The sequence below is a fragment of the Tupaia chinensis genome, unplaced genomic scaffold (assembly GCF_000334495.1).
Source record: "Tupaia chinensis unplaced genomic scaffold, TupChi_1.0 Scaffold000185_1, whole genome shotgun sequence".
Taxonomy (NCBI): Eukaryota; Metazoa; Chordata; class Mammalia; order Scandentia; family Tupaiidae; genus Tupaia; species Tupaia belangeri.
In genome coordinates this window covers 3,861,233-3,875,575 of record NW_006159660.1, presented here as the reverse complement: position 1 = coordinate 3,875,575, position 14,343 = coordinate 3,861,233, and the positions used below count along the sequence as shown (strand labels likewise).

The 14,343-nt window shown below is 45.8% G+C and overlaps 1 protein-coding gene and 1 long non-coding RNA gene across 2 annotated transcripts in view; one reads left to right on the top strand and one right to left on the bottom strand.

The window, feature by feature from the left end:
* The first annotated feature begins 16 nt into the window (after positions 1 to 16).
* Positions 17 to 7,597, top strand: LOC114007507 (uncharacterized). The gene is made up of 2 exons (XR_003549121.1): positions 17 to 245; positions 7,217 to 7,597. It is a non-coding gene; the product is annotated as an uncharacterized LOC114007507 (long non-coding RNA).
* The window catches only part of HGD (homogentisate 1,2-dioxygenase), a 47,278-nt gene continuing 35,621 nt past the window's right edge, over positions 2,687 to 14,343 (bottom strand). Inside the window, exons 11-14 of the mRNA XM_006146705.3 lie at positions 13,223 to 13,327; positions 10,930 to 11,056; positions 6,292 to 6,473; positions 2,687 to 3,044 (exon numbers count right to left, since the gene is read on the bottom strand). Coding sequence (XP_006146767.1) covers positions 2,895 to 3,044; positions 6,292 to 6,473; positions 10,930 to 11,056; positions 13,223 to 13,327 — 564 coding nt within the window. The 3' untranslated portion in view covers positions 2,687 to 2,894. The remainder of the gene's footprint in view (positions 3,045 to 6,291; positions 6,474 to 10,929; positions 11,057 to 13,222; positions 13,328 to 14,343) is intronic.

Here is a 14,343-nt window from a genome sequence, read left to right as displayed (position 1 = left end):
TGAGTGAGAACTGAGGCATGCATGTAAGGCCGGGGTTACAGTGAGCTCATAAAGGGAAGGCTGGGGCTTATCTTCGTTTGGAGTTGCCAGAAGATTCCATGAAGCATCACAGGAGACTGGGGAAATGAGAGGAAGGGAAGGAAGCTACCACTGGGTGCCCTGGCAAGACGTCGCCACCCTGGGCTTGTGGCACTGAAGTACCTCTACTAGTTGCAGGGACCCAAGGCAGAACACAAGCCTCGGAGGTATGAAGTGAGAGGACCGCTGTACTTACCCACTAATTCCCATTAGTCATTGCTTTAGGATTAATGGCCGGGGCCCAGCTCTTTTGTTCTCAGGCCATTGAAAGCAGTTAGTTGGTACATGATGGTGACTGCTGGTGGGATATGGTGGCCATTCATAGCTTCTGCCAAAGGGACCAGCTTACAACATCGGGGGACCAGAAAAAGGTATAATAGTCGTTGGACTTTCATGTAGTCGACCGTGGTTTGAGTCCCAGACTCAGAGACTTACAACTCACTCTGGGCATGTGTGTGTGCATGCCCAAAGTCCCAAGAGGAGAATGGAGGAGAAGGGATTGTGGCGTGGCCATTCCCCTGGGGAGTGATTTCTCACATTTTATCTCTGTCTCTCTGGAGAGTGCATGTGCCCTATAGCAAATCTCTCTCTCTCTCTCTTTCAATAAAAAAAAAAAAAAGAATTAAAGATATTCACTGCTTTCCTAGTTAGCAATGTTCATTTTATTTTTGAGATGGCAGGGTGGGTGGGGAAGGGCTAGGTACCAATGACAGGTCTCATCACAATCCTCCTCTCAGTCTTTCAGTCAGCTAGGATCACAGGCATGTGTGGGTCTGTCTAGCATGTTCAGATCAACCCCAGATCTGAAGCCAGGCTCTAGCATCACCACACAGTGCTCCACCATGTGCACCACTGCAGCTGGGTTGACAATATTAATTTTTTTTTTTTTTTTTTTGCTGTAGGGCTTGTGCACTCATTAGAGAGAGACAGAGACAGAGAGAGGGAAAGTGAGAAATCACCTTCCAGGGAGGATGACTGTGCCACAATCCCTTCTCCTTCATCTCTCCTCTAGGGCTTTTGTGCACACATGCACATGTGCCCTCTGTGTTTGTCAAGCCATCTGGTCTGGAACTCAAACCACACAGTCAGCCATGTGGGACCCAGCTGCCCCAGCCACCGTGCCAAGGCTGATCCGGCAATGCTTAATTTTTAATACAGATTTTGTTATATTAAACAATAGCTGCAAGTTGTACCATCCTCTTTACCCTTACCTCATTTTGGGGGATTTTGAAATACCACTAGCAAAACCCAGCAGTCATCCCAGCCTTATGCTCAACTCTGCTTTCCCTCATCCCTTACATCCAACCCAACAGAACCTTTCAGGTCTGCACTGAGTGTTCTTGGATTTATCCACTTCTGTCTCTACTGCTTACCTCCTTAGTTCAAGACAGTGCCATTTTTCACCAGGGCCGGTAGCCTCCTCCTGGGCTCCCCATGTCACTTTCCTTTGTTTCCTGAGCTCACAGGCTTTTCCTGGGATGCCCTCCCCCTTCTCCTCCTCTCCCACTCGCCTCACCCCCACTCTCCCAGTGATTTGCTCCTTCCTATTTTTTGGTCTGGCTAAATATCACTTCTTCATTGAAGACCTTCTCTAAAAAAAGATCTCTCCCAGCCTGGCCCACTTGCAATTCCATCTTAATCCCTGTTGATTTTCTTCTCAGCATGTTTCACACTTTGTAATCATTTTCTTGGTTTATTTTGTCTCTCTCCCTCTTTTAAATATAAACTCTGGAAGGGAAAGGACTACGTCTGTTTCCTTGACCACAAATAAAAGTACGGGTACACAGTTATTAAACTGGAATTTCAGATAAATCACAAAGATTTTTCTTTAGTGAACAGTAGAGGGACCAGTTGTTCTGGTTAGATCCAGATCAAGGAGTTTCCTGGGATGTAGGGCTTTCAGTAGAAAAATCAGAGCAGTCCTGGGGAAACCAGGAAAGTTGGTCACCTAAGTGAATGAATGAATGATTCTGTCTTCTGGGTGGCTGGGGTCCTTTGCCAGTATCTTTACGTTGGCTGCTACCAAGAGATCAGAGAGCCTAGTGGCTTAGGACTGCTCATGTGCCTTAGGCCGGAAGTTAGATTTTGGAGCTTTGCTGACTCCTTGAACTTCCATGCCTGGACTGACTCCTAAGAGTTTGGCTGTGGGACCAGCAGTTGGTGTAACGGCTATGTTGCTGGATTCCCACATAGTCGACCGCAGTTCGAGTCCTGGACCCGGTGGCTTAAACTCATGTGCTGAGTTGGGCACGTGTGTGCGTGCCCAAGATCCGGAGAGGAAAATGGAGGAGAAGGAACTGCTGCATGGCCATCCCCCCTGGGGGGTGATTTCTTGCTTTCTGTCTCTCTATCTCTCTCTGTATTTCTGGCGAGAACAGGCACCCTATAGCAAAAACTTCTCAAAAAAAAAAAAAGAGCTTGGCCATGACTTAGCCTATTCTTCTTGTGGCCTGGTCTTGTAGCTCTGAGCAGATGCCTGGACTTGGGTTCATAGAATGAAGGCTCCCCGGCCCAGCACATGGGAAGGGGCTCTGGCCTTGGTCCAATCTCCTGGGCTCTGCTGACCCAGCAGTCCTGGCCATCACACCTGATGATGACTAATGGCCACTTTCACAGAACACCAGCATGCATTTATTGAGTTATTAGGCTGACCACCATACAATGATCCAAAGGCACTTCCACAAAGGTTCTAGTTACTTGACTGAAAATTGAGTTTTCACTTTAACCAACCCCCTCCCCCAATACTACCAGGGAGCAGGAAATTCTCAAGGAAACCACATGAATCCACTCTAAATTATGTTAGCAATGCTCCAGTCTCAATTAGGTCCTGCTGAGTTCCTGGAATTGGGGGTGAAGTGGCTCTTGAGAGGCTCCCAGCACTTGTAGTAGTTCTCGTCCAAGCAACCGGAGGTCTTAAGTCCCCACTTGGTGACAGCCAGACTTAGAGAAGATTCAAACATAAATGCCTGTAGGAAAAGAGGGTGAAGATGAGAAAGAAGAAGCAAGGCAGAAAACATGGCACATCTGAGAACATGTCGAAGGGAGATGTGAGGAGGCAACATTTTTGAGTAATAAATCATGTGTGCCAGCGTGGTGAGGAGAGTAGGCCAAGCCCCAGGTTCTGGATCTGGTCTTTCCACTTCTGAGCTGATGAGACCTTGAGCAAGGCCCTTAATTTGCAAGGCCTCGGGTTTCATTCTGTAAAATGGAATTGGACACCGAATGCCCTCGTAGCGTTATGGAGCTGAATTTGCTAGATCCAAGGACTGAGGCAGGAGAACCCTGGGAATATTCATCTTCTCAGGAGACATCACCATGGTGGCTCTGTCCTTGTGAGGGAGGGCATACTCCCCATGGTACAAGCAAGGAAGCTAAGGCGCAGAGCTGGAAAATGACTTGTCTAACGTGACAGGTTGTAGCAGACCTGAGATTTGAGTTTGGCTTTTCAGGGCTCTGAGCAAGAGGTAGCCTGGGGAAAGGAACAGGAGAAAAAGGAGGAGGTAGAAAGAAGAGAGGGGGAGGAAGTGGTGGGAGTGGCTGAGGCACTTTTAAAGCCATATCCCAGAAGGGTCTAAATGGTGGATGTTCCACTATGTTCAGATGTTTTTTGTCCACAACAGAAAGATTATGCAAATCCTCTGTGTATCTTAGACATTCCAGCTAAATCCCTTGCTCATATTCCTACCCACTATAGCTTAAAAAATAAAAAAATAATAAAAAAAACAAAACTTTACAACTCTTCTATGCTTATATTTGGAAATAACTCTCTCTCTCTCTCTCTCTCTATATATATATATATATATATAGACAGGGCCTAGCCGGCAGGTGTGTGCTGGTAAGACCTCGTTGCTCTACAGGCTGAGATCACCTGGGAGGCCAGGCTTCAACTTCCAGCTCATCCTAAAAGCTGGGTGCAGTGGCCTGTTCCTGTGATCCCAGCTCCCAGCTGCTCAGGAGGCTGAGGCAGGAGGATTGTCAGAGACCCTGTCTTTACAAAGCAAAGATAGGTAGGTAGGTAGATAGACAGACCAGAGGAAAACGATAGAATTCACTTGTGCCACCATCCAGAGCAGTCACATCCATGTTTGGGGTGTTATAATATACATTAGCTTCTTTTTGTCTAAAACAATGAAGATGAGTGGCCCTGCCTGACTTCCTATGACAGGCTTGGTGTGAAGACAGGATGAGAGCATGGGGCAGTGCTATGCAAGTAGGAAAACACCGCTCAGGGGCCAGCACGTGGTACAGAGCTTAAAGCAGCTGGATCCCACATGGCTGACTGTGCAATGTGAGTCCCGGACCCTGCGGCTTGAAAAACACAGCAGGTATCTATGCATGCATGCCCAAAATCCTAAGAGGAGAATGGAGGAGAAGGGATTGTGGCATGGCCATCCACCTTGAAGGGTGACTGCTCACTCTCTCTCTCTCTCTCTCTTTCTTTCTGCCTCTCTCTGGTGAGCACATGTTCCCTATAGCAAACTGGAAAAAAAAAAAAGAAAGAAAGAAAGAAAGAAAAGAAAAGAAAGCACTATTCAGATATAAAGTTGTCATTATGGCCATTATTATTGTCATCTCTTTGCTGATGGTTTTTGAGGAGCCTCAGTGTCTGGCTGGAGCACCAAAACCCCCTCCCAGCTGAGTATGAAAATAGTATTGCATTTCTTCAACCCGGAATAAGGAGAAAGTATATAATGGGTTGTCAGAAAAGTCATGATGTATTTTTCTATGCATTATGACTTTTCTGACAACCCAATAGATGGACTTGGGCCTAAATTATATAATGGAAAGTTGTGAGGAAGACTCAAAATTAGGTCTAGGTAAAACATTGGACCCTTTCCCACCAGTATTTTGGGCTCCCCAGATACCAAAGCTCTCCCACCCCCCAGTTCCTCTATACAGGAGAGCTCAGGGGCCTAGACTTTACCTAAAGTCTTGCTCATCGTAAAACCACCTTGGTCCTGTGCCTCATTGTTGAAGAGCACTGTGCTCTGGTAGCAGTGACTACTCAAAACCAATCGGGGCACCAAAGGTTATTGAGTGGCAACTCTGGGGTAGCTTGTGCATCTCCAAGAACTTAACTGCATGTCAAATCACATCTCCTCAAGATGCACAGTTTCTTTGGAAACTCCGCAGAGGTTCTTGCAAGGAGGAAGAGGCACAAGGCCAAGCAGATGGACCGCTGTACCCCTTTTCCCTCCAGAGCAGCTCCACTAACTCTGGTCCCAGGGCTGGGACTGAAAACAAACTGCACTAGACAGATGGACAGAAAATACTCACTGCTTAGGTAGTTTGCCAGCTAAGCACGGGACCAGGTAGGTCTGTGCTAGAGACTAAGCAGGTAGCACAGAAGGCATTTGCTCAAAAACTTAAAGCAGATTTACATATGATTTAGCAAAAAGTTACGCCTCATGGCCCATAAACTCTACTTCCAAGAATGCAAAGATAAAACAAAATCAAGTGCCGCAGCCAACTGCAATTGTATTCAGCCTCAGTGTTTACAGCTTGACACGGAGGAATACAAAACAGGTTTTAAATCTCGTCAGTTTCATCCCATGCCAAAGCAGAGCAAAGGAAAATGAAAAGATGGCTGAGAATTGCTGCTCACAGCTCTCCCTAGACCATGGCAAAGACTTCCTGATGCTCTTTGGCTCAAGAAGCCAACTGAAGGTGACATTCTGCCTCCCCTACTGCGGTTGCCCTAGGGATCACTTACAAAAAAGCAGAAGACTCTGAGACAGAACATATGTAAGGGGCTACATAAGGATGTGGGAAAACCCTTCTCATGGAATGAGTAATATTCCCTTGCACTTGGACAGTGCTGCACAGTCTGTAAGGTTAACTCAAAACTGCCTGCTGGGTTGGGTATCATACCTTCCACAGATGGATATAATGAAGCACAGAGAAGTTAAGTGTCTTGTTCAAGGTCACACAGAACTAAGAGCTAGGAGTTGAACCCAGATAGGAGTCCAAGTACAAGGTTCTCCTCTACACCACCACTCCAGGACTCTAATGCACATGTAAGCATGTGTGCATATGCACATGTTACATGTAAACACACACACACACACACACACACACACACACACAGAATGGCACATAATTCTCCTTTACTGCCTCTTCCTCTGTGACTTTGGAGAAACAAAAACTAGCCAGCCCTCTCGACAAGGCTGGGGAGCCCAGAGGCCACCAGAGCCTGGCATTGACCTTGCTTACCATGGTTCCATCAGCAATCCTCTCTGGAGCCAGCTTGGCCTTGCTGGCCTTCTCAAAGCAGTCGGCGTCAGGCCCATGGGGGGTCATTGCGCTGTGCAGGCTGCCTCCCCCTGGCAGGAACCCACCTTGCTTTGCCTCGTAGTGGCCTCTGATGAGTCCCATGAACTCACTCATGCAGTTCCCTGGGAAGGTGAACGCAGTATTATTTTCATTATCCAATGTAAAACATCAAGACCTCCCTCAAATTTTATTTTTGCCGAATGCCAGGAAGATAAGCAAATATAAAATTTTTTTATGGGATTAAGAAAGAGTATGGACTGACAGAACAACCACGGAACATTATCAGTGTAGGATTCTTGATAGGCAAAGCTCTACTCCATGGCCATGGAGATTATCAGTAGTTGGGATTCTAGCTGAGAAAAAGTAGGCTAGATTGCAAGAAAACTAGAGCTGGAGAAGATGGCAATAAATTACAGTAAGGAGTAGTTGTATTCCATCATCTTCGTTTATAAGCCGTATCTCAGCTATCTTCTCTCCCAAATCAGAATCCCTTCCCAAATAGCTCCTCTATAGTACACGGTATCACTATTTTTCTGGTTCCCAATCTAGAAGAGTAAAGTGGTGTGTGTGTGTGTGTGTGTGTGTGTGTGTGTGTGTGTGTGTATGTTTGGTTTTGTATTGATGGAAGGTGATGTGGTAAAAAGAACTTTGGACTTGGGCCAGAAGGGGGTGTGTTGGTTAAGGTGCTGGACTCCCACATGGCTGGATGCAGTTCGAGTCCCAGATCTGGTGACTTGAAAATCACACCAGATGTGTGTCCAACATCCTAGAGGAATGGAGGAGAAGGGATTTCAGTGTGGCCATCCCCCAGGGGCTGATTTCTCACTGCTGCTCTCACTGTTTCTCTCTGTTTCTCTCTGACTAGTGTACAACTCTTGGAAAGCCAAATGTCTGACATGGCAAATGCCCTCTCTCCTTCCTTGCATATGAACTATAACCAAGTGCCAAAACATTTCTGTTATCGCCTGTGTAGCTGCACATCCACTCTGTCCAGAAAACAAAATGCTGAACCCAATGAAGACAGCAAGAGTGTGACAGCCCCTGCAGAAAAAGTGAGACCCAGAACATAGCTCTGCATGCTTCTCTGTGAAGCAGAAATAGAGGAGAAGCAGCAAGCACACGGAAAAGAAGCATCAAGTGTCCGTATCTTCAGGATGGTTTTGCTCATGACTTAAATATACTGGCATATTCCTTGCTCTTGTATGTGTCCTCTGGGCCACCTTCACAGCTTAGCTTAAAAAAAAAAGAAAAAGAAAAAGAGCAAGGCAGAATTCAGCTTTGATCTGAATGTGAATTTAGGTAGCAATGAGCTTGGTGATGCTATTTCTACATCGCTTTATGTATTTCAAAGGACAGTGGGAGGGTAGACCTTGGCTTTCTGATTAAAGCTGAATCTAGTTGTCTAAGGTGCGTTAAGATGACTGGAGGCAGTATCTCTACAGAAATAATTCCTGCTTCTATGAAGTCACATCAAAGGAGCACAGATTTTTGGGTATCGCTAAAAGAACATTTTAAATATCTCTGGTAGAACTATTAATAATTTCTAACTTGGTATTCTGTGGGTTTTTTTCCCCCAACTAACTCAGGGCAACCGTACCTTTGACTAGATCTATCCTAGGGCTATATTCACTTTGAGCATCATTAAAAGAATTATAGGAGGCATCTCCTAAGGCCTTTTGATTGCCAGCAGTATGAACTACAAATCAGAATTAAGTAGTGGATTGGGAGCCTACAGCACTGTAGAACTTGTCTAGTAAGCACTGCTGTAGAGCCCTCCACTAGGTGTGAAGACAGGACTAGGCAGAGTTTCTCAACATGTCATCTGTAGATCACCTGCATCAGAATCCCCTGGCTTGCTAGCTTAACATTTAGATTCCCAGATCTCATCTCAAAACCAACTAATCGAACCCTATGGGGGTGGGCCTCGTAGGCTAAGTGACTTTTATGTCCTCTAATGTTCTCCAAATGTGGTCCCTGGGACTATACTATCAGCATCACATGGGACCTGGCCACCAAGGCATATTCTCAGCAACTACCGTGGTGCTGAAGGAGAAATTCTGAGGATGGGACCCAGTAATCTGTGTTTTAACAAACTCTCCAGCTGACTGACACATGGTAAAATTTGAGAACAAGGTCAGTAGGTGGTGTGGTGGTTATGGTGCTGGATCCCACATAGCTGACTCTGGTTCAAGTCCTGGACCTGGTGACTTGAAAAACATGCTGAGTGCATGTGTGTGCATGCCCAAAATCCTGAGGGGAGAATGACGGGATTGCAGTGTGGCCATCCTCCTTACTGGTAAGTGCTTTCTCACTTTCTATCTCTCTCCAATGAGTGCAAGTTTCCTATGGCAAATTAAGGAAGAAAAAAAAAAGAAAAAGAAATCAAGAACCACTACCTCAGGCACATAAAGTAACCTTAGTATAAGAGCAATGTAAAATAGTGAATTAGCAGGGTCGGGTAGGAGCACAGTAGTAATGCAATGGAACCCACATGGGAAAGGTCCTGGTTTTGTGTCCTGGAAACTCCCTGAGCACACCAGGCATGTGTGCTTATGATCTGGGCTGGCTCAGATTGGGGTGGATCACAATGTGAAAACACTGTTGGGGGTTCCTGTCTCTGTCTTTCTCCCACTTTCTCTCTGTTTCTCTCTCTCTCAAGAAAGAAAGAAACTTATACACTTTAAAAAAGAAGAAATAGTGATTATAATCCTGAGCCATCTTCTCTCCTTGACAACAGGCCCTCTGGGGCATTATCTTTAGAAGGACAGTTAGGGCCCTTAATGGGCTTAACACTCTATGGAAAGGCCATCTGTCACCATGACCTATTCACAAAGCAGCTGGTGTCTTTGCGGTGATAGTAACTGGATTGTTTTCTTTCCTCCACCATGATGGTGTCACCTGAAAAGGGGGAGGCTGGCATTTGACCATGAAGTGGCCTTCTTCTATCCTGAGGGCCTTCAGTCCCCACCCTTTACAAATTCCTCCATCACCCACTCAGTGCCTGTTGTATACTGCTGAGCCCTGGCATCCTGGAGCTGGAACAAACGTGGGGTCCTCGGAAAGTTCGTGAAAATTGTATAGTGTGAAAAACCCATACATGCAGTTAAAATATATTTTCTGCACAAAAATAAACTTGTACTTTAATTCCATTTTTCCACACACTTTGAAGTTCCCTCATGAGGGGAAGAATCTCATGTAAACAGAAGGGTCTTGTTTAAACCAAGGAAAGGAGTTTGTTCTCTATAGTGTTCTAGCTGAAATGTATCTTAGAATCTTTCCAGAGCTCTTGTTCAAGGAAAAAAAAAAATAAAAAAAAAAAAAGCACAAAAGCAATCTCCAGGGAGTGGAGAGCACTAGGCTTGATATTCATCTAGCTATTACCCAATTAAAAATGCCAGGCTCATTTAAGTAGAGCCATGAAGTACCTTACTTGTTCTTCGTGATGCAGTCACTTATGAAAGAAGCATTTATTAGATGCATATTGTGTACTGATTATGTACTGAGCACTGGGCTAGCCACAGCCATCAGCAGTCATGAGTGTCTGCTCCCGCATCAGACAGAGGCAATCAGATCCTGACTCTACCACTTAACTAGCTGTGAGCCTTGAGAATGACTCAATCTCTCTGTGTCAGTTTCACCTTCTGAAAAGAAAGAGGTGAATAGTGATAGTACCTATCTTTACAGCTGTTCTAAGGTTTAAATGAGTTAATGATTTTTTTTTGTTTGTTTTAAGTTTTGCTACAGGGCCCATGTATGTGCTTGCGAGAGAGAGACCAAGAGAAGGAAAGTGAGAAATCACTTCCCAAGGGGATGGCCAGGCCACAATTCCTTCTCCTCCATTCTCCTCTTGGGATTTGGGGCATGCACATACACGTGTCTGGCATAATTTCCAAGCTCCCAGGTCTGGGACTCAGACACGTGATCATCCATGCAGGATGCAGTGCCTTCGCCACCACGGCGCCTGCTGGCCCTGAGTTACTATTTTAATATTCTCTGTGTATCAGGGCCATAGAAACTACCCAGTGATAAGTAGCTATTGGTAATCATAATATTAATAAGATAAAACTAGTAGATGTTTAGGTCCTGTTCTAGGCAACAAACAATCTACACAAGTTCCTTCCAAAAGAGAGTCCATCCTCTAGTGTAGACCAGTCTGCTTTGCTTTACGCAGCCAGAATAATGGCAGAAGGCACATTTGACTGGCTCTTGAACTGGATTTTGATAATGAACTTTCCAAAAACAACAAACTAACAACATCCCCACCATCTCCCACCCCTAAAAAGAAACATCTGACATGTAAATAAATGTTTGCTTCACCTTTACTAGTCTTTCTGCCTCCCTTCAGGGTCAGAGAAAGAAGGAGGAAGGCTCAGTCAATGCATCGCTGCCATCCTTACAGAAATTGTGGTATTTAGGCAGCTGAATGTGTAAGAGCAGCAGTAGGCCTCAGAAGGCAGGATCCTAAACTGAAGCCACGGAAGGGCGTCCAGAAACAACCCAGCCATTATTCCCAATGAGTAGTGCCACCACGCTGCTGTCTCTTTGGTTTCCACATGTGTTGGTTCAGGAGAGACTTACTGTGGTAATAAGGAGGCCTAAAGGTCTTGTCGGCAACCCCCCAACGAGGGGGGAAGATGACAAAATCGGCGATGGCTACTCCAGGGCGGACAGACTTGGCAGTCAACACGGTGAAAATGGATGGGTCCTGGGAATACACAGGGAGAGACCGGACACACAAGGGAGGTGACTGGAGAGCGACACACAAGTTACTCGACGTGACGGCATTTTCAAGTAGCCTAATTTCTGATCAAACAACAGGAGTCTGGGCTATCTTCCAGGCGCAGTAATCACTCACCTTGCTTTTTCCTCTTGCTGTGCTAGCAGCAGAATGAATTAACACTAGATAAGAGGATTCTGAGCTACTTTCTCATCCCGCTGAACTGGTATTACATGCAACCCACTACCCTGCGGGCCTGAGAACCAGTGATGTCCGCTCCCCAACCTCAGGTCAGAGTGCCTGTAGCTGAGACGTGCAGCAGGGAGCTCCTGGCAGAAAGACTAAGGTAGCACTAGAAACAGAACAGTGTCCACGTTTTGGTGTAGACGTAGATGAGCTCTTCGGCGGGGATCGCAGAGATTCCAGATGGTGTCTTCAAACAACAAAGTCTGAGCATTGGTTCACCGCTTTCTTACCATTGGTTAACTCTTGGGTTTACACTGTTACATTATGGTTTTGGTGATGGTGGTGTGGAGAGGAAGAGACTGAGAGACATTGTGCTTTTTGAAGAACTTTAGAATTCTTCAGTACAAAACCAGATTCAGTTTAATTGAAATCAGCAATCATATTTGCTTTCAGGTGCTATACTGGGGTCTGGGGATTCAAAGATGGGAGGTGGCAGTTATTGCTACCTAAAAGGATCACAAGTCTTCAAAAAGGAGGTTACATTTGAAGTAGGTCTTGAAGATTAAACAGGAGAAAGAAATAAAGAAGAAAGACAGAAAGAAAGGGAAGAAGGAAGAGAGGAAGGAAGGAAAAAGAAAAGCATGGGGAAGGATAGAGGGAGGAAGGGAAAGGAAAAGACATTTTAATTACAGAAAAGACCTGGAAGCGAACATAGATTTTGTTAAGAGGTGAAGAGGCTAAAACCCAGGGTGCATTGACAGGGAGCCGGCAAGATGTGGTCCTGGAAAATGAGCCCAGAACCAGGTGGTGACCAGCGTCTGATACCGTGCTTCAGAGCATAGGCTTAATCCGAGCATGGGGAGCCTGCACAGTCTTTCGGATGCAGTCGTGGGACAATCAGACCTGAATTTTAGGAAAAGCCATTCTAGTAGTAGTATGGGGAAGACTGAAACTGTATAAATTCAAATAAAAAACCTAATTGCTATTGCTAGGAGAGTTAGCATTTCTTCATCTGTCTTTGGAAATTGTCTGAAATGATTAAAGAAAAGGTAGTGAGGCTCAAATAAAGCTTTCTCAGTGTCTCAGGATCCTTTTTCATGCTGTTTTGGGCTCAGTGTCTCACTTTTCTTTTTCCCTTTGGTTTTATTATGAGTTGCTGCTGTTCAGAAAGAGAGTTTTTGTCCCCCAGAGATAGGCTGAACTGGCTCAGAGTAATCCTTCTGTGTCTGATTCTCTGGCTTCTGCTCTAATTATCCCTCCAGCTTGTGGGTTAAGTTAATCTATTATGAAGTAGGCAGCAAAATGCACCTTCCCCCAGGACCTCAGCACTAGCACTTTATCAAGGATGTGGGGCCTTAGGGGCCTGCCCTGTAGACCAGGGACCTCTTCATGACCCCCTAATTGAGTGAAAAATGTGACCACGTTCACCCTTTAGAATTTTTTGGTTTAAATTCAAGCACTGAACATTTCGAGTAACTTCAGAAGTGAGCTGTCTACTTCATCACTGCCCACAACAGCCTGGTGTGAAGGCCCTGGGGTAGGCAGCCAGAGCACACACAGTAGACCCTGGAGCTTTGTGAGGACACAGATTTATCCAACTCTGGAAAATGTTCTTTTCTCCTCACTCCATCACTAACATTAGCAGTTGGCTGTTTAGGGGGATACATTTTCCACAGAGAGACTAAGTTCGACTCATCTGTGAGCGTGACTGTGAGCTGTTTGCTCTTCCCAAAATTCAGACTGTCGCAGTCTGTGAGGAACTAAGCTGTGTGGGGTGAATGCTGAGTGGCTGGTGTGGCTTCCTCACTACCTATGTTATTCACTCCTTCATCAAAGGACATATGACTCTCTCCTGGGCTCCCAAAGCCAACACTGGGATTTTAAATCTGCAAATGTGGCATGTCTACTGAGCACCCCTCCCACCCAAGGGTTACTCCATCCTGGGGTTTCTACATAGTATAGACTTACTGCGTGGTCAAAGGCCACTGAGTTGATGACCATGAAGTTCTCCAAATTGTACTTGTAGGGAGTATAGTTCCCATGCCAGGCCACAACGTTGAATGGGGATACATCCTAATCACAAAGAACAGGAAGCAACAATCTTAGCATTGAATGTGTTTATAGCTGTGATCTCGCAATATGGACTCGGCATCACAGTCTGTTTTTAAATTAGATTTTATTAATTTAATTATGTCATCCTTTGGGAGAAGTATAACCCTTAATCATTCTGTGGTTGCTTTCACACCCCCTACTAGGCCCTCAGCCACTAACCCCATTTTTCCAGTTCAGGAGCTGCAGCTGCCTTCGGATCGCACGTGCAACAGAAGCACAACACATTCTCTGTGTATTGTCTTTTCAACAATTTTTAACTTAACTCTGGGAGCCTGTGGATGCTAGTGATTCCCAGTCTGGGCTACCTTGTGCTTCCTGGAGCAGAGGGCACTTCCCGTGATGGCACTCTAGCTGATCGTAACCTAGCAGTCCTTCCAACAGACATAGTGCCTGGGCTGGTGAGTTCAGGAAAGGAAAGAAAGTCTGAGAACTTGAGATTCCAGAGTAATGCCAGGGTGGTGCTTCTTGGCCCATCCTAGGTTAGAAGGGAATCAACGTTCTGCTTTAGGAAGGCTGTCCCCACCATAGCTATGGGTCTGTTCGAGGAATGGAATCCAACTCAGTGTTCTAAACTCTTTCATGAAGAGGCATGGTTAGAGTTCAGTGGAATGACTGGAGCTGTTGAGGGACCTGAGCCCAGCCATCCTGGGAAGACATGGCCATCCCTCGGCATGTGGACTCAGGAAGGGAAATATCGGTATAGGACTCCAGCAGGAGCTAGAAGCGTGAGGAAGGGAGCTGCGGGCATGCTGGTAAATATTCAACAGCTAACTGTCTGGAAAGAAAGAAAAAGCTGAGACGCGGTGTTTACTGGTTTCTGGGGCGCTCCATTGCCATGATCACCGGGCAGAGGTGTACATATTTGCTCTTGCAAGTCTGTATATGAATCGGCTCCAGCACCCCAGAGGGGCTACCCAACAGGTCACAGAGGGTTGGAGCTACTGCCAGAAACAATCCTGAATGGTGAGAAGCAGGGA